General features: G+C 45.3%; 2 protein-coding genes across 2 annotated transcripts; both read left to right on the top strand.

The window, feature by feature from the left end:
• Window positions 1–6,047: 6,047 nt before the first annotated feature.
• LOC307237344 (ectonucleotide pyrophosphatase/phosphodiesterase family member 7-like) lies at window positions 6,048–11,216 on the top strand (the record flags this gene model as incomplete). The annotated part of the gene is made up of 5 exons (XM_080010057.1): window positions 6,048–6,213; window positions 6,707–6,852; window positions 7,476–8,105; window positions 9,710–9,944; window positions 11,092–11,216. Exons 1-5 carry the CDS (start codon window positions 6,129–6,131, stop codon window positions 11,214–11,216), a joined length of 1,221 nt encoding a protein of 406 aa, XP_079866183.1. The 5' UTR covers window positions 6,048–6,128.
• A 1,945-nt stretch (window positions 11,217–13,161) lies between these two features.
• cbx2 (chromobox homolog 2 (Drosophila Pc class)) lies at window positions 13,162–18,013 on the top strand. The gene is made up of 5 exons (XM_080010056.1): window positions 13,162–13,239; window positions 13,413–13,456; window positions 15,184–15,249; window positions 16,039–16,108; window positions 16,211–18,013. The coding sequence occupies exons 1-5, from the start codon at window positions 13,168–13,170 to the stop codon at window positions 17,594–17,596; spliced, it is 1,638 nt and encodes a 545-aa protein (XP_079866182.1). The 5' UTR covers window positions 13,162–13,167; the 3' UTR covers window positions 17,597–18,013.
• The last annotated feature ends 201 nt before the right edge of the window (window positions 18,014–18,214 follow it).

Genomic DNA, 18,214 nt, shown 5'->3' with positions numbered 1-18,214 from the left:
CGTAGTCACGAGATCGCGATACAAATTGATGTTCTCACCTCTTGGTTGTGTGTTATTGACTCACTCAACCAGACTCAAGTCATCATAAATCAAAGCGACACAGGCCATAAGGCAATTGGTTGGAGCTTTGAATCTAATATTAACATTGAGCAAGAAAAGTGCAAACACTAGCCTACTTCAGTTCATTTTAGGCAGGAAATTGAAAAATATTTGTGCTTTGCCCCTGTAATAATCACGAGGAGCGGCCCACATAATTACATATTTGAAACAACCTAATGTAAGGGAACCGTGGCTGTTCACATATTTTAAAATAGAGAGGTATGAAGAGTAAACACACTTATATGTTATCGCCCACACACTGGCCACACTTATTTAAAAAGCTGACAGGTCTAATGTCAGCCAGAAATAGGCTCTGAGAAAGTTCTGGAGAACCGAAATGATTGGCATGCATGTGAGAATAGATGGATGTTTATTACATTGTATTTAATGGTTCCAAATCACCCAGCCAAAACGCAGGATGTGTTTTATTTAATACACACACAGACACACACACACACACACACACACACATATATATATATATATATATATATCCATTACCATGGACCACCAAAATATATTGTCAGTGAATTATGCATCCTGTATTCAAGATACAGTATGTCGAGGAGATAGTCAGGTTGCCAGTTTGTTGTAATTCCCTCCTTTCCATACCATGTTGATGTGACCTAGAGTGGGGGATAAGTCACTTTCGCTGATTATCTACACCACCCCCAATGGCCTGGGAAGGAGGGAAAGGATTACTCAGGTAGACTTCAATAATGAAGCACGGTCAGTCAGTGGGAGTCAAATTTTATTCAAAATGTTTCATAAGGAAAAAATTAAAAAGGCAGTAATATAAAACTCTATAAACTATAAAATTGCCTGAGTAGAGAATTACAGAAAGAGAGCCCTGTTAGAGCAGGGCAACCGCCAGAACCCCATTTAGAAGTGTTAGGAGTACGCAGCGGATGCACAAATTATAAGATAAAGCGGTGATGGTAAAGACACCAACAGCAATACAAATGTGCCGCCTGCTGCTGTGAATCCGCTGTGCCAAGTCATTTACATTTCCATGTTTTGTTCCTTGTGTCCAGGAACCCAACGCCGTCTCCCGTCGCCGCGGTGAGACAGCCCTAAGAGTAAAACATAGGAAGGCAGAGCCAGTAATTGGACAGGATAAAGAGATGTTCTACGCTAAAAAATAAAAAACAATAATAATAATAATAATTCACACGCTCAGGATTTTATCATCAAGTTTGAAACTTGAAACTGAAAAACATGACTCACGGGACGAGTACGAGTTGTTGACACGAAGGGGAATCGAACCTCTCTGCTGTGCAGGACGGCAAAATCGTACTCGCCGCACTATACGCGCCACACATCAGTTAGTGCGCGTTCATACATGCGGTACTGAATACTATTATGGTATAGCATAATACTCGGCCGTCGTCGGGTTTGTTGAGTGTTTCACCGGCAGGGGGGGATGTTCAGTCCCTCAAACGAAGCCGTGAGGGCTCAAGCCATTTTCCACGCGGCGTCGGTAAACGGCGAAAGCTGCTGAAGCGCCGCGTCGCCGTCCCTGAATGGCTCGTGACCAACTGTCGACGAGCGCTTTCCTTTCTGGGACAACGCCCTGTCGGAAGGTAGAACGAATCACAACAACGTCTTTCACCCCGTGTATGAAATGGATTCCTGTACGGAAAATATTTTACTGCAATCAATGGGCAAAAAAATAAACAAATAAATAAATAAAAGAATTTAAATACAGTCTGACCGCGTGGGAGTTGAGACAAACTCATTTAGATTAATACCACAAGCTCCGAGACGTTCATGCTAGCGTAGATGTTTTTTACTTTTTACAACTCCGCTTATTTTCGGTGTGTGTTCGCAGGTCTGTACTTCCCACATGCGTCAAGGTATTCACATCCGATTTGTTCTGTTAGGTTAAGCAACTTTCCGACTGCATGTCAAGTTTGAAAACTCTTAGAAATTGTATTGTTAGCCCACATCAGTTGATACAGTATGTCTCCCATACAGCCAGGCTTTATATATATATATATATATATATATATATATATATATATATATATATATATATATATATATATATATATATATATATAGGTTTTGGGGGTGCATAACAATATATATCAATTTAATCATTTTTGCAGTAAAATATTTCCCATATAAGAATCCATTTAAAATATGGGACACCTTCGAGATGAGGGAAAACATAGTTGTGATTTGTTCTACCACCGATGGGGTTATCTCAAATTTTGGGCGAGGCATCGTCACTAGCCTATCGGGATAAACGATAAAATAACAAAAAAATAAAGACAAATTAAATTAACAATGCACCTCTTCAACGATATAACATCCGTAAGGATATTTCCAGGGTTGTTTGTGGAACCGGCTCAGGAGGGGCTGGTCCGTGCTCTGCTCACCTGCCTGTTATGGTCCCTCTTATCTGCTCCCACCCTGTCAATCTGCACCTTCTGGGTCCTAGTGCCCCGCCACTCGACTGATGAAGGTCAGGCCGCCTCATACCTCCGCCCTCCCCCTTCCTGATTGGTCACTGGCAGTTTTTGACGCCTCCCATACCCACTCTTGAAAAAAACAATAAGAAAAGAAAAAACCCAACCATTGAAAAAAGTGTTCTGAACTTGAGATTAAGAAATGGGGAAAAAGATTTTTCAAATGAATGACCTCGATCCATTCATTTTTTCTTTTTCAAAGTGTGTTCTGGATCTGTGATATTTGATGGACAGGGGAGGTGGAACGGCAGCGATGCGCCGCAGTGTGGAAGGGGCGTTATTAAGTCAGGTGCTTTAAAGACCTGTCTGGGCTGGAATGGAAACAGCTTACGACGCAAAACGCGTTTGCAATGCAAAGGCGCACAAAAGCAGGTTTAAATATCTCCCGGACGTTTGGAAAAAGTGAGGGCAATAACAGTTTTCATTTTACAAGTTTCAATTTGTCAATCCGATTCGGTAGTTTACATAAAGTAATTGCCTGCGAAAACCCTGTTTCCACACGGTTCGGAGATATAGAAATTTGCCATACTAAATATAATTATAGAAAACTTAGCTTCACTTGAGCAAAGCATATTACATAGCACCGTGTTTGACAAAATGATTCTCAATATCCCGACTAAACAACGGAAAAAATTAAAAAGCTAATACTGAGAATTAGTTATGGCTTTTCACACACCGTGCCCACCTCGGGGGGGAATCGGGGGGCTCCCATTAGCCTCACCTGCGGTGCTCCTCTTCGCCCGAGACGGGAATCAAACACGCTGCACAGCCGGCTGCGCGGGCCCCGCCAAAACTTCGTGCGGAAACTTAATGGACTTTTCCAACTGGTGTACGGGAAAATCAAGTGGGAGTGGAAGCCATTATTTTACAGAGGCTTCAGTCTGGGGAACGCGCAGTGCCGTGGAAGAGTGCGGGGGGAGGAAAAAAAAAAAGACTTATTTTTCTTCTTGAAGATAATGTGAGATTCCCAATGGAAAATATGTACTGAACGGAGAGGGTCAGATAAAGTTTGTATCCCTCGTTAGGTTGTGTGTGTGTGTGTGTGTGTGTGTATGTGTGTGTGTGTGTGTGTGTGTGTGTGTGTGTGTGTGTGTGTGTGTGTGTGTGTGTGTGTGTGTGTGTGTGTGTGTGTGTGTGTGTGTGTGTGTGTGTGTGTGCGTGCATTTTTGATAAAGTTCTCACAGCGGAGATCTGAGACTCCCGTTCGGTCCCGACAGTCCAAAAATGCGCCTCTAAATCTTGCTGACACCGGGCGGCCAGATTGAGTTAATATGAGAAAGCTAATGAATATGAATGAGGTAAATGAAAGGTGATGAATGTTATCCCTTATCTCCGGGAAGATTAGACATTTCCCTTGAACCACCGCCAAGGACACAGACAAAAAAAAAAAAAGAGCAAATTTGAAGTGTTGGCTTGTCAAGCAATTTGATGGACGTCGATAAGATTTCCTCATAACAAAGTGATATCGAGTCTCCGGCTGAGTACAACGGTGCATGATCCGGGGCTGGGAGACTAAGACTATACAGAGGCTAATGTGGAATGACCCGTCCCTCTCGCCGTCTGTCAAGGTAACCATAAAGCAAAAAAGAAAATCAATGTAGATTCTTGATATTTAAAACAATAGCCCCAGGCCCTTTAAGACACATTAAGAGTGATTAAAATGAATACATCCATTAGGGCATTTTGCTTCCCCCGTGAGACCGACGCTCCCCTGATGAAGAGACATGTGCTCTCATTTTCTCTCCCATTTTCCAGGTGTCAGATCGATCGCCGGCCATCCGAGCTCAAGGTGAAACCCCGGTGAGGTGTCTTTCCCCTTTTTCGTCACCGATTCACAGAGCTAAACGAGAAACGGACGGCTCTTAGACGGCGTGAACAGAACAGCGTCAAACCAGACTCCAGACTTCAGAATGGAAGGAGGCTCAGCGAGACACGCTCTCCAGTGAAAGACGGCGTTCTATGGTGGGTGGTTTCTGGCCTGCGGCGAGCCGGCGGGGCTGCACGGAGCACCGCTGGGTGCTTTCCAGGGCCCCTTGGAGGCTGCTCGCCATCGTGGATGTGGGTCGGGGAGCGGGAGGCAGCTGTTGGCCTGGCTACCGCTGTGTGGCGTCTCTGCATCGGGTGCCCCCGGTTGCCGGGGGTGGTGGAGGGCCAACATATCTCGCTGTCTGCAGGGCATCAGTGGGGGTCAGGGGCGCTGTCATCCGGGTGTCCCGCGCCGAGCACACTCGGCTATATGGGTGGGCGCTCGGGTTTGTGGCTGAGCGAGCCATAGCCAGGTGCGGTGTTGCGGGCCTTACCTTTGCGTGGGGCGTGGGGGGGGGCATTGGGGCAGACCTGCGGGACGGGCGGTCCTGGCGGGGTGGGACCTGGCTCTGGGCTTGTGGTCCGTGCCTGGTGTTTGCAGCCCGGGTTCTGCACCTGCAGGTGCGTCTTACGCCGGCACATGGGGGTGGGCTGTCCCATGGTCGTGGAGAGGGGCTACGATATAATTCTGACCTCATACACCAAAAGTGATGCAGACAAGTCCTGTGTACTCACTGGTGGATGCATGCCAGCACACACACACACACACACACACACACACACACACACACACACACACACACACACACGCACGCACACACCCACCCACGGACTCATCCCAGGCACACACACACACCACCATCACCTGCTTTGAACACCCCTCTGATTAAATCCCTCTCCTTTTCTCACTGATTTACTTTGTTTCTATGTTTACGTTTTTCCATGTACATGTACATGCTGTTTGGTTCTATGTTTATTTGTCTCACCCGTGGTGGCTCCACCCTCTTGGAGTAGTAATGATGATTAGTTGAACATGGTAAGATCGTTCTCCAAAGAGGGGGATCGGTGGCGGTTTTGTCGAACAAAAAAAAAAAACTGTGCTCTTGTCGTCCCACAGGTCGTCCACAGGACAGAGTTACTGCAGCAGTTCTCTGATGACGAAAGAATGAATAAAGAGTTGCATTGCCGGTTGAGGAGTTGAACTCCACTTGCAGGCTAACTCTGCGCTCGACGCAACGGCACAAATACTCTGCGTCGTATGCCCAGCATGCTGGCAGCACAAGAAAAAGAAAGAAAAAGAAAACAACATACTTGTGTTGACAATCTTCAGCCGTAAAAACAAGTCCAGTTACTGTAGAGAGCAACTAATAAAGAAGATTGGGAAACGCGTGAGATGTGCTGAGAATACGTCTACCCAACACAAGGAGATAAGATAAGCTTAAACTTTGATCAGGGTCTTGTTTTACAGCGGCGGATCAGGTGTGATGCGAGGGATCTGGGTCAATGAAGGAATAGACGCGACACACGGGGGAATACTCACAATCCCGCTCGCTCGCCTCTCGGTGAAGTTACCCGCCACGCCGCGCTATGCTGTGGCCCGCTGCGACCCTCTGCGTCCTCTCCACCTCACTGACGCTGGCCGTGCCGCTGGGCGAACCCGCCGCGCCCGGACAGAAGGTGCTGCTGGTCTCTTTCGACGGCTTCAGGTGGGACTACGACCGCGATGTGGACACGCCGAACCTGGACGCCATGGCCGAGGACGGGGTCAAAGCCTGCTACGTCACGCCGCCATACCTGACCATAACCAGCCCTTCACACTTCACGCTGCTGACAGGTAAAGCCTCGGTGTCCATGAGTATCTACGGCGAAAGATGAGATTGCGGTGGACGTCTATATTGCTATCCGACAGGAGAGTCTTAAGTTTTCCTTTTGATCTATTTTTTTTTACAAGAATTGAAAAGGCTACAGGAAGAGGAATTCGTCGTAATTGAATGGCCCACGGTCCAACAGCTTTATGGCAACCTAAGATGATTATGCTTGGACGACTGAGGAAAGAAATTGCCCCATTTCTTTTTTCTTTTCCTTATTTTGCCTTTCAAATCATCAGCACTACTTAAAAGAGAATTTAACTTCCTTGAAATTAAATTGCTCTAATCTCCTGTGTTGGTCTTAAGACCTCGTGCGGGAGCGACACGCCACTCAGCCTGTGAAGTTGATTGAATTTTCAATAAGAACGTGTCGCCCTATGAATAACGCCAGCGTGCAGATTGACGGCAATTCTCCCTTTTTTTTCTCTCTCTCTCTCTGTCTCTCTCACTCTTCCACAGGCCGCTACATCGAGAACCACGGCGTGATCCACAACATGTGGTTCAACACGACCACTTTCCAAAAGAAGCCATACTACCAGACGCAGTTAGTCAATGAGTGGTGGGACAACGGCTCGCTGCCGATCTGGATCACGGCTCAGAAGCAGGTGTGTACCGCCGCGTCTGACGGTGAAGCCAAAGACCAGTTTCTGAGTAAATAGCCAAATGTTCGTGACAACAGCCACTTACTTTCATGTGAAGGTCTGTCCTTATCCTTATCACCCGTATAGATTTTCTAGAGATCACCCTCCTTCACATACCTGTTCTATTTCAAGGATCCCTTGTTTCCAGACACCAAATGATCTGTTATCAAAGCCATTTTTCAGTGTAACACTGTGAGGGGAAACTACATTCAGACGACAGCAGAGCGAGGACATTACTACATTGATGTTTGCGTGAACATTTTCACCCACCGCCTGTGCTCTCACAACTGAGAATGTGACACACAACAGCTGCAGCCGGTTCAATGAAATTAATTAACTACTTGCAGCTAGTTATTTTTTTTGCATGTGAGTTGACTAACTTAAGAAGGAAAGCTTGTCAGTGCGTGGGCTGGTGTATTGTGTGATTAATGTGTGTGTGTGTGTGTGTGTGTGTGTGTGTGTGTGTGTGTGTGTGGTGGGTGTAAATGCAAGCATGTAAGCATGGTATATATATATATATATATATATATATATATATATATATATATATATATATATATAATTTTTATTTTTTTTTAACCTTGCAGGGCCTAAAAGCCGGCTCTCTCCACTTCCCCGGCACCGCTTCCAGTTACCAGGGGGAGAAGGCCCTGGAGAGGGAGGTGGAGCCGCCGTTCTACAACTACAAAAACGAGACGGCATGGCGCGAGAACACCGACAAGGTGATGGACTGGTTCCGAGACAAGGATCTAGACTTTGTGTCCATGTACTTCGGCGAGCCCGACAGCACGGGCCACAGGTACGGGCCCGACTCGCCGGAGCGGCGGGAGATGGTCCGGCAGGTGGACAGAACGGTGGGCTACATCCGGAGCGCGGCAGAGCGTCGCTCCCTGACGGCCGCCCTGAACATCATCATCACGTCCGACCACGGCATGAGCAACGTGTACCGCAACGGCCTGGTGAAGGAGATCACGCTGTCACGGATCCCCGGCTTCTCATTCCGTGACCTGTCCTTCCACTTGGTGGACTTCGGGCCCTCGGGGATGCTGCTGCCCAAGCCCGGCCGGCTTGACAAGGTATACAAGGCCCTGAAGGGTGCACACCCCAACCTCCATGTCTACAAGAAGGAGGAGATGCCCGAGCACCTCCACTTCGCCAACAACGCCCGCATTCTCCCCATCGTCTTGTGGGCGGACCCCGGCTATGTGATCAACGGGGTGAGTAAAGTAGAGCAATATAATGTAGAACAATCTATTGGTTGAGTTTGTGTAGATCTAATTACATTCAATTTCTCAATTGATTTTAAATTGTCATATCAATAATTTGTTGGGAAGCTATGGAGCAATTTTCCAGTTAAATGAAATACCACCACAATCAGATATTAATTGAAATATTACATTTTATGTACCACTTAACGCGATGGAAAATTGGAAGCAATTTTCATGATGTCTAAAATTTATATTGATGTAGAATCACATCGTGAGCCGTCTCATCAGTGTCAGATTGAATCAACATTGAATGGACTATCTAGCTGTAACAGACAGACAGACAGATAGACGGATAGATAGATAGATAAACGGATAGATAGATAGATAGATAAACAGATAGATAGATAGATAGATAGATAGATAGATAGATAGATAGATAGATAGATAGATAGATAGATAGATAGATAGATAGATAGACAGATGGACAGGTAGACAGGTAGATAGGTAGATAGGTAGATGGACAAATGGACAGATGGACAGATGGACAGATGGATAGATGGATAGATGGATAGATAGATAGATAGATAGATAGGTAGATAGGTAGATCAAACGAGGCTTGCCTAATGCCTATGTGTCACAAGAATTCATTTTACTTGTCACGATTGCCAAAATGGAATCTTTTAGAGCGGAAACAAGGACTACATTCTTAGAGCATTGAATTTTAATCAAAGTGCATTTGCACGTCCCCAGGATGATCCTGGCATGGCTGATGACATGCAGAGCTCTCAAATGCTTCATAAAGCTAGTCATGCCTCAAAATCCAAAATTAGCATTTACATTTGGCTCCGCTCCTTCATTCATTTGGCGCCGCGGTAACTGTGCAACTGAAAAGCAGCTGCAGCACTCAATATTGTCAGCCATCAAATCCTAACGTGGTTTGAGGGATAAATTAAAGAAATGATGGAATGCGTTATGTAAAAAACCCAAAATAAACTCCAAAACAAGCCCTAATCATGCCCACAATAACCTGTATCGCTCATCGCCGCTTTATGACCACTCTGAAACTGCTCTCAGTTTGATCAAAGTTGAGGTCAGCCCTGTTAATAAAGTTACGTAACAGGGAGAGACTGACAACATAAAACAAAGAGTCATGATATGATGTTCGACCTTTGAGTGCGAGACTCTATGGAATCTGTGTAACTTGCATTACAGTGTGTGACGTACATTTAGAGGCATTTATGAGATATAGATGTAGCCTAATTTAAAAAAGAAATCACATTTTTAGCCGATGGCTGTCTTTTTTTTTTTTTTTTTTTTCCTCTCGATGATATGGATAGTTTCACCTTGGCGGCCTCATTCTTCCACATGAAAACCACACAATAGTAAAAGAGAAAGAAAAGGCGCCATTGTTCAGCGCCGTGAAATATCACTTGGCCAATATCGCCCTCTGTCGTCTGAAACAAAGCACTCCAGGACAACTCCTGTGGCCGGGACGCCTCTCCACCGTCGCCTGTGTTCCCGCGAGATTTGACCCTAATTTACCCTGGATTCCGGGGTCACCGTGAAACTGGTTCACGAAAGTGGCCTTTCCCTCTTGTCGCCCACCCCTGCAGTACCTGCCGGTTCAGTTCCACAAGGGAGAGCACGGCTACGACAACCAGGAGATGGACATGAAGCCCTTCTTCCGGGCGGTGGGTCCGGCCTTCAGGAGGAACCTGGAGGTGGGGCCCTTCGAGACCGTCAACATCTACCCGCTGATGTGTCACATCCTGGGCATCCGGCCCGAGGTCAACGACGGCGACCTGAGCGCCACCGAACACATGCTGGCCTCGGCCGCGCCCGGCCAGGGTGAGTCCGCGTCGGCCCTAATGGCTCGGCGCGCTCCCTCGCGGCCCTGAAAGTGTGTCACGCTAACACCTGCTCCTCCTTCATTACGGGGGCCCTCCATCCATCATCCCCCAACTTTGCGTACGTCCAGCGATGCCGCGGGAAGCTCTGACACGGGCGTTAATATAGGTTAATGGTACGACGCAGGCAAGGACGTTCTGTTCTGTTCATTTGTTAGGATGATTGAGGAGGGAAGGTTTTTAAGATTGTTGTTGGCATTTTGTAATTTAATGCAATAAGTGAATGGTTCCGTGCGTATGGACCCATCGTGATATTTTTGGGAGTGGTGAAGTTTAAATCACACAACGTCCCCTAAAAATATAAATCAAGTGGATGAAGCGCCCTACCTGAATACACTGTTGAATTTTGATTTGCAATATTTCATTATTTGTTTTCCATTCGTCCATTTCACCACATCGAAAGCGTGCCCCAACCCGCTCATTTTCACCCTTAAAACGACACGCCCCCTGTACAGCCTGACGAATAGTCTCTTTATATCTTGAAGAAAGAACGTCTTGCAAACCGAGTTTCGGTTTCATTGTTCCAGACTCCTTTTGTTTCTTCGACCACAATTATTACCAGGCTTATAAAAACAACTAAAAGGGGCGTCGGAGAACTAAAACTCTGCGTGAGCCACTCTGGGTTTTTTCTTCCCTCTTTTAAATTATAAATTCGTGCCCCCCCCTCCCTCCTACACTAAAACCACATTTACAAAGTACTCGTAAAAAAAAAAAAAATGAAAAAGTCGCACAGCGCTCCCCCTTGCTTTCTGTGTGTGTAAGAAAAAGAAAAAAAAGCTGTTTCTTTTACAAGTCAAAGAAAATAATTCCTCCAGTACAGTGAGATATGTTGTATAAATACTCATCCTGGATGCAATCCATTATTCAACCCTTAAATGCTATCGGGATTATCTGACTTTGCCTGCCTTATTGGCTGTTAAAGAGTATCGTCTATCAATGGTGATGCAATATTTCAGCTTCGGCTTTGTCGCCCCAGACAATGAAAATTATTTCGATTAAAACATTTGAGTAAAATGCTTGTTGTGTGTTAAAGTGTATGTTGTTGTTGTTGTTTTTTTAATTGATAACTCGCCACAATGATATTTCAGGCCACGTGAGCCTCGGGCACAAGGCTGTCACCGGACTGACTGCACTGGTTGGATTCCTGATTTTGGCCTTTTTAGCGGCGGTGTCTGTCAGCGCATACGAGAAGAGCAAGCGGCAGAGAGGGTGAGCATGGCCCCGCGCTGCACGCCCATTAAATGAATTACACTTCAGCGCACGGAAATCCTAACAAGAACCGAAAACTGTTCGACTCCAAATTGGCCATTTCAAAAATTAGACCTTTTATTTTTATTTTTTTTATTTTTCATCCCCGAGGGGGAAACTCAATCGTTGCGGCAGCATGAGTCAGTGCGTACAGTGCAAGAAGTCAAAGTCAAAGTCAAAATACTTCACGGTACAGAATATATATATATATATATATATATATATATATATATATATATATATATATATATATATATATATAGAAGAGAGAGAGAGAGAGAGAGAGAGAGAGAGAGAGAGAGAGAGAGAGAGAGAGAGAGAGAGAGAGAGAGAGAGAGAGAGAGAGAGAGTAATAATAACCGAATACGTACAAGGAATATGTGAAGCACAATAAGTTAACCCAGTGGTACATGGTATATAGAAGTATATCAACAGAACAAGATATGTGTGACAAGCAATAATGTACAGTCAGTCAGTCATTATCACAAAATAACCCCCAGCAGGGTGATCAAAACTTGTATCACTCTGTGCGGGATTTTTTTTATTTATTTTTATTACACAGCTACTTCCCAAATAAAAGGATGCATTGAGACGGAATATTGATTTGAAATGATTTTATAACTAGTATGCCTAGTGTAGGAGCTTCTGCTAAGAAAAACAGTCCGCAATAACGCAGTTAACACCACAACAAAATGGCAAAATAAGCCACATCAAAAAAAAAAAAAAAAAAAACCTTCACCCTACATATGACGAAGCTATTTACTGTTGTTAATGTGGAACTGGACTTTTCCATATTGATCTCTTCCAAGTCTTCCATTGAAGTTGAACGGACAGCGGCCGTTATTGAGAAATAACTGATTGTTCTCGCCGACCAATCGGAATGGGGTAACGCCAGCAGTGTTTTTCTTTACCGTTTGGAGTTAGACATGAAATATTGCATTGTTTTGTGTGTGTGTGTGTGTGTGTGTGTGTGTGTGTTTCTTTCAGATCGGGGCGCTCGCCACATCAAATCGATCATATTGACAAAGAAGAGATGAAGCAATGCACTTTTTGAGCATCAATCAAAAAAAGATTCCGGGGAATGGAGTAACTGCAGCCACCGCCTCCCTTCTGGCGTGGCGGGAGACTCTTCTTTTCATTTCAGCAGTTTCTCTGTATTCTGTGTTTTCACACAACATATGGATCCCACCAGGAGATGCGGGCAGATTAGAATCAGGAGACAACGATAAAAATGAATAACAAGACCATAAAGTGAGTGAGCGAGCGGTTAAAGGCCTATTATGTCTAGATTTGTACGTATTTATGCAAAACATGAAACTGAAACATTGCAATTTGAAATAAATGAAATTATTTATGTTATGACTGGTGTCCATCATTTTGTCTTGCGCAATATTATTTATTCTCTTTTGCACAATCCATATGTTTTATGCATCTTGCAGGATTTCCCACTTTGACTGTGTGAATTGTAGATTCGGATGTTTCTTGTTTATGTTCATTTTTGTCTTTTTTGGGGGGTGGGGAAAGGGTTTATAGTTCAAAGATGTTGTTTTTTTTGGTTGATTATGAGAATTTTTTTTTTTTTTATCGCATTCATTATTGTTTTATACTTTATTATTACCTATTGTTTTTTGTTGTGTTCCCTAACTATCCATCCATCAATCTCTAGATTCGTCCTTTTACAAAATCACCTTTTTTAGGCCTCACGTTTGCAGTATTCGTACTTGGAGGGCGCGTCGCTCCGCGTCGCTCTGCCCTGTTGACAAACTTCCCCGCGGGACAACAACAGGAAAAGCGGTTGGCCGTTGATTGGGGGGGGGGGGGGACGGTGGCCGCCGAGGGACAAGCCCCCCCCCCCTCGGCCCGCCTCCCTCCAGCCTCCCTCTCGCAGACCTCTCAGTCCGGGACGCGGAGCCAACATGGAAGAGCTGAGCGCCGTGGGGGAACAGGTCTTCGACGCCGAATGCATCCTCAACAAGCGGCTGAGGAAGGTCAGACAGCTGGGGCTTTTTTTGGGGGGGGGGGGGTCGTTGTTGCTGGTTTGTGGGGTTTGTTTTGTCGTTATCGTGCCTGCCTGCCAGTGTGTGTGTGTGTGTGTGTAAACGGTGCGTTTTATCGACTGCCGGTGAACCGTTTCCCACCCCCGTCCCCACGATTTCCGCAGGGAAAGTTGGAGTTCCTGGTGAAGTGGAGGGGATGGTCGTCCAAGTAAGTGGCGCCCGAACAATGAGGACCACCGCGGCGGCGGGCGGCGGGCGGCACGGCTAGCTTGTTGCTCCGCTTTTCCTTTTTGTTTTCCACCTCTTTTTTCCTCCCGGTTGTACACACGTCGTGAACACGACCGCCCGTGAGGACGACGCACTTTTTTTTTTTTCTTAACCGCGCCGGGCTTCGGGAAGCGCGGCCCCCGTTTAAACAAAGTGGAGCCGTGCTACGCGTCCTTTCTGCCGTTAGCCCCGGCGTTCTTTTGTTCGTATTTGGAAGTTGGCTCCATCAACTAACTGCCCCTTTCCGCCATTCTATTCGATACAACGTTTAGATGTTTCACATGATAAACTCCACATAGCTTATGGTTCACCGAGCCTACTCTGTTCCATATGTTCGCATATAAACTAGGTTTAGTAGCGTAAAGAATTGAATCACGACATTTCCGTCATTTATATGGTGTTAAATCTCTATACACTGCCTGTGTTGTAATAATTTAATTTGCGTAATTGTAGATGGATCTATTCGTCCCCTCAGAGTGAGACAGCGGTGTTTACAGCAGCACACATCAAAACACAACAAGAATTACAAAAAATATATATAACAATACATATATATATATATATATATATATATAGAAAACAGTTGTATGTGTATGTATATCAATCCTAAAAACGAGCAATACACCAAAGCTGGCCGTCAGAAATAAGCAGCCCGGCGTGTTTGCATACATATAAAACACATTCTGCTTCCCCTCTTTGAGTTCTGTGCTCCTCAGCTGCTTCCCCTCCCTGGAGGCTTTTCTTTTTTCTCTTTCTGTCAGTTGCCCTTTCTCTTACCCCACATTGTTGTTGTTGTAATCCCTCCGTCAGTGCCGCTGCTGCCAGACCAACAGTTGTGCAGCAAGCCGGGGCCTCCACCCTTTTGTGTGTGGAGTGGGGGGGGGGGGGATTCAATAATGCATTAGCGATCGCCGAGCAGGACCCACGCTGCTTATTATATTAGGAGTATAATTACCACAGACAGTTGTATTTAAATCTCAGATAAGGTTGCTGTTGTTGGTTTTTTTCCCGCCTCTGGCAAAAGAACAAATGCCCCCCAACAACAACAACAACAACAACAAAAATGGGTGTTGCCGTTGCCAAATTTCAGATCACATTATGGGTGGATATTGGCAAAACAAAACAGGGTATTCTCGAAATATTTTAAAACAAATCAAATCAATTTTTTTTTCTTTGTCTCTTTGGCATTTGCTGGCAAGAATTGTTATATTTGATCGCCGGTGGAGCATATAGGTCCTTGACTTTGTAAAGTGATAAAGGATAGGATAAAAACCTAATTAAACCCTGGGGAAATTTGAAAGAGATTTCAATAGATATTTATAGTTTAGAATTGGTAGTCCTTGGGTCCTCAGAATTAGTATAATGGACTAATTTGGAGGGCTGACAAAAAAAATGTAGATGTCAACAAAATGCATATTGCTTTTAAATGATAAAATTGAAAAAAAAGACATTGTTTTTCTGTCAGCGTGAGACGCTCAGGCAGGGGGAAATATAACTTTCACCCCCGGTCAACGCAAGCTATGTCTGCCTTGGTGGCCGGCCATGTTCCTTCTAATTAATACTGATTAAAGAGTCTGTTTTTTCAATTAAGAGCCTGTTCCCCTTTCTTTGTGTGTGTTGATTTTTCTTGAATTAATTTCCGACCTTTTTAATGCCAATTTATTTTAGACACAACAGCTGGGAGCCCCAGGAAAACATTCTTGACCCAAGGCTGCTGGCCGCCTTCAACAAGAAGTGAGCATTTCTTTGTTTACCCATTCACACCCAACCCTAACCCAGAAAACACTTGAACAGATGCAAATTAGTGACATTCAGCCCAGTGAGGAGTGTGTATGCCGCCACTTCATTCTTATGCTAAAACAGTATAATGTGCCCATTGTTAATAGGTTTTATTATATTTTTTGTGTGTAAATGTGTTATCTATAGTGTACAGTGTTTCTCCTAAAAATGTTCTATTAGAGGGCGGGGTGGTGTAGGAATGTTGTCAAGGAGGGGAGGGGCGTCTTGTCGTAAAAACCGAGGAATTCTTTCCTGGCTCACTCCCCTTTACTTTGTTTTTTCAACATACCAAGACTACCATTACATGTTTGTTTTATAAACTATCCGACGGGCCAATGAACACCAACCGCGCGTTACAACAGCGCTGTCGTCAGGGGCTGCAGCTCTCCCGGATGGATTTATTATGATGTATAGTTGAGTTTAATGGACAAAATAATAAATAACCAGGGGGTTAGAGATTATTCTCGTGAAAACATGTAATTCCATGCTACAGTTCACTTTTGATTAGCTTGTCCAATAATGACACACTTATTTATTTTTTTTAAGAAATATGTGTACTAAGCTCATTAAGTGCACCACTAATCTCCCTTTTACCATATATTTTGGACTAATTCATAAAATGGTCAATAATGGCAATTAACTAGAATTTTTCCATTTCCAGGAGTTTGCATATCTTTTAATTTGTGTATTGTATGTGTTTTTTTATTATTATTTGTATTATCATTTTATTTGTTGATTTTACAGAGAGCAGGAAAAGGAGCTTCTAATCCGTAAGAGAGGGAAGAGACCAAGAGGAAGACCACGGAAAGTTGTTGTAAGTGCAATTCAGAATAGAGAAAACCCTCAATGAGTTTTCATTCAATTATTGCAATAGTATAGTTTATGTAATTTTGTGTTATTTTCTTCTATTATTCAGGAGAATGCACCCGAAGCTTCAAAGTCAGCGAGCTCTTCCTCTGGCTCATCGTCCTCTTCATCCTCTGACTCGTCTTCTTCGTGCTCGTCGACTTCCTCCTCGTCCGACGACGACGACAATGACGAAGACGATGTGAAACAGTCAAACCTAAGCATCAGAACACGGGAGCTTCACCCGGTCCCGCAGAAGAAGGCCCAGATCGTTGTGGCCAAACAGGAGCCCCCCAAGAAACGAGGCAGGAAACCTCTGGCCCCTGAGCTGAAGCCCTTTCTGCCCAGCAAGGGCCAGCGCAAAACGGGCATCAAAGACATCTCCACGGAGGCACACGGCGCGATCAAGAAACCCGCTCACACCGCCAGCTTCTCATACATGGGCTACCCGCGGGGTTCTGCGAGAGATTCATTGAGCAATCAGAGTAGGAGTCCTCTCACTCAGGCCGGGACTGTTAAAAACCCTGCGAGCCCGGCGGGATCTGGCAGGGCGGTTCCGCCTGCCTCTCCATCCCTGAACAAATCCAGCCAAAGCAGGAGTGCCTCGGAGAGTAAAATGTCCATCGCCAATATAAGCAGTGGGCCAGGTCCGGGTTTGAAGGCGGCCGCTGGTAAATCGAAAGGGGTGGCCTCGTTGAATTTGAATACCTCCAAGCACTCGCCCCAAGGGGCCGCCCAGCATACACTCAGCTCACCCAATGGACCCAAGAAACCAGAGGCTCCTTTACAGCGGATACAAAGTGGCAAAGCGGCTTCCTCGCTGAGCCTCCCGAACCGCGCCGGCAGCCCGGCCGCCGGCCTCCAGCCCTTAAATCTCCAGAGCGTCAGAAAGACAGCGCAGGGCAACAATGCCTCAGAAAAAGGGACCGTTCCCGCGTCAGGCCTGCGAAGCGCCTCAAACCCAGCGCGGAAAGCTGCCGTCGGGCAGTGTCAGGAGCGTAACCCCGCTCAGAGTCCAGTCACCCCCGGAGGACAGCAGATCCGAAAGAGCCTCTCCGGAGCCGAGAAGGTCAAAGAGAAAAGTGAAATGTGCGCCAACGGGGACAAGCAGACCCTCAGGGCCCACGGCAGGCTGGATAAGAGCAGCACGCAAAAGCCTAACACTGAGGTCCAGGGCAAGCTTGAGAGGTCCGCCTCCAAAGAGGGCGCCAAGCAGAGTAAAATGATCGAGATGAGCACCGGGGAAGAGGAGAGCACCTCGGACTCGGACCAGGACGCTTCTTATCCCGGCAGCAGACAGGACGTCTCCATCTCGGTCCAAACCAACCAGGAATGGAAGCCCACGCGGAGTCTGATCGAGCACGTGTTTGTCACGGACGTCACCGCCAACCTGGTCACCGTCACTGTCAAGGAGTCTCCGACCAGCGTGGGCTTCTTCAGCATCCGCAACTACTGACCAGAGGCGGCAAGCAAGCCATCGGTTGGTGTTTTGGGAACTGAAAGACAATCAAGCCAAGCGTGAAAAGACAAAACGAGGTCTGTGTGGTGTGAAAATGCCTTTTTTTTTTTTTTTTTTTTTTCTTTTCCTTTTGCTGCAAAGATAAATCTTAGATTCAAGATAAAACACAAGCAGCGAGATGGTATTTCTTCTCTTTGTTTTTTAGGTCATAAATGTATGAGAATTGGTTATTCCACCAGAGTGTATATAAATACAGGAATCCCACATTCCAAGCAAATTGAAAGCTGGCATTCTAGGACCATGCATGTATACATACAATGGCTACCTGAGGTTAACCCATATAAGCTAAATCATTTTGCTGGTATTATAATCACATGAATCCTACTGAATAAGTTCAGCTTCCTGGGTGTTTATCTGGAAATCGTTATGTTATTCAAGCACCAGATTATATCGGCTCCACCCTCAAAAGTGACTGAGGAACGCTATCTCCACAGATTGAACCATAAGCCCTTTAGTTTTAAGAGTTACTAAACAAACTCAAGAGACTGGTATGAATGTCACAAACTAGTTGTGTTTAAACAACAAGCTCTTTTTGAGGGATAATTTATTAAAGTG

This window comes from Zeus faber (genome assembly GCF_960531495.2).
Source record: "Zeus faber genome assembly, chromosome: 11".
NCBI classification, from domain to species: Eukaryota; Metazoa; Chordata; class Actinopteri; order Zeiformes; family Zeidae; genus Zeus; species Zeus faber.
The sequence above is the reverse complement of the archived record's forward strand: the minus strand, read 5'-3'. Positions and strand labels throughout refer to the sequence as shown.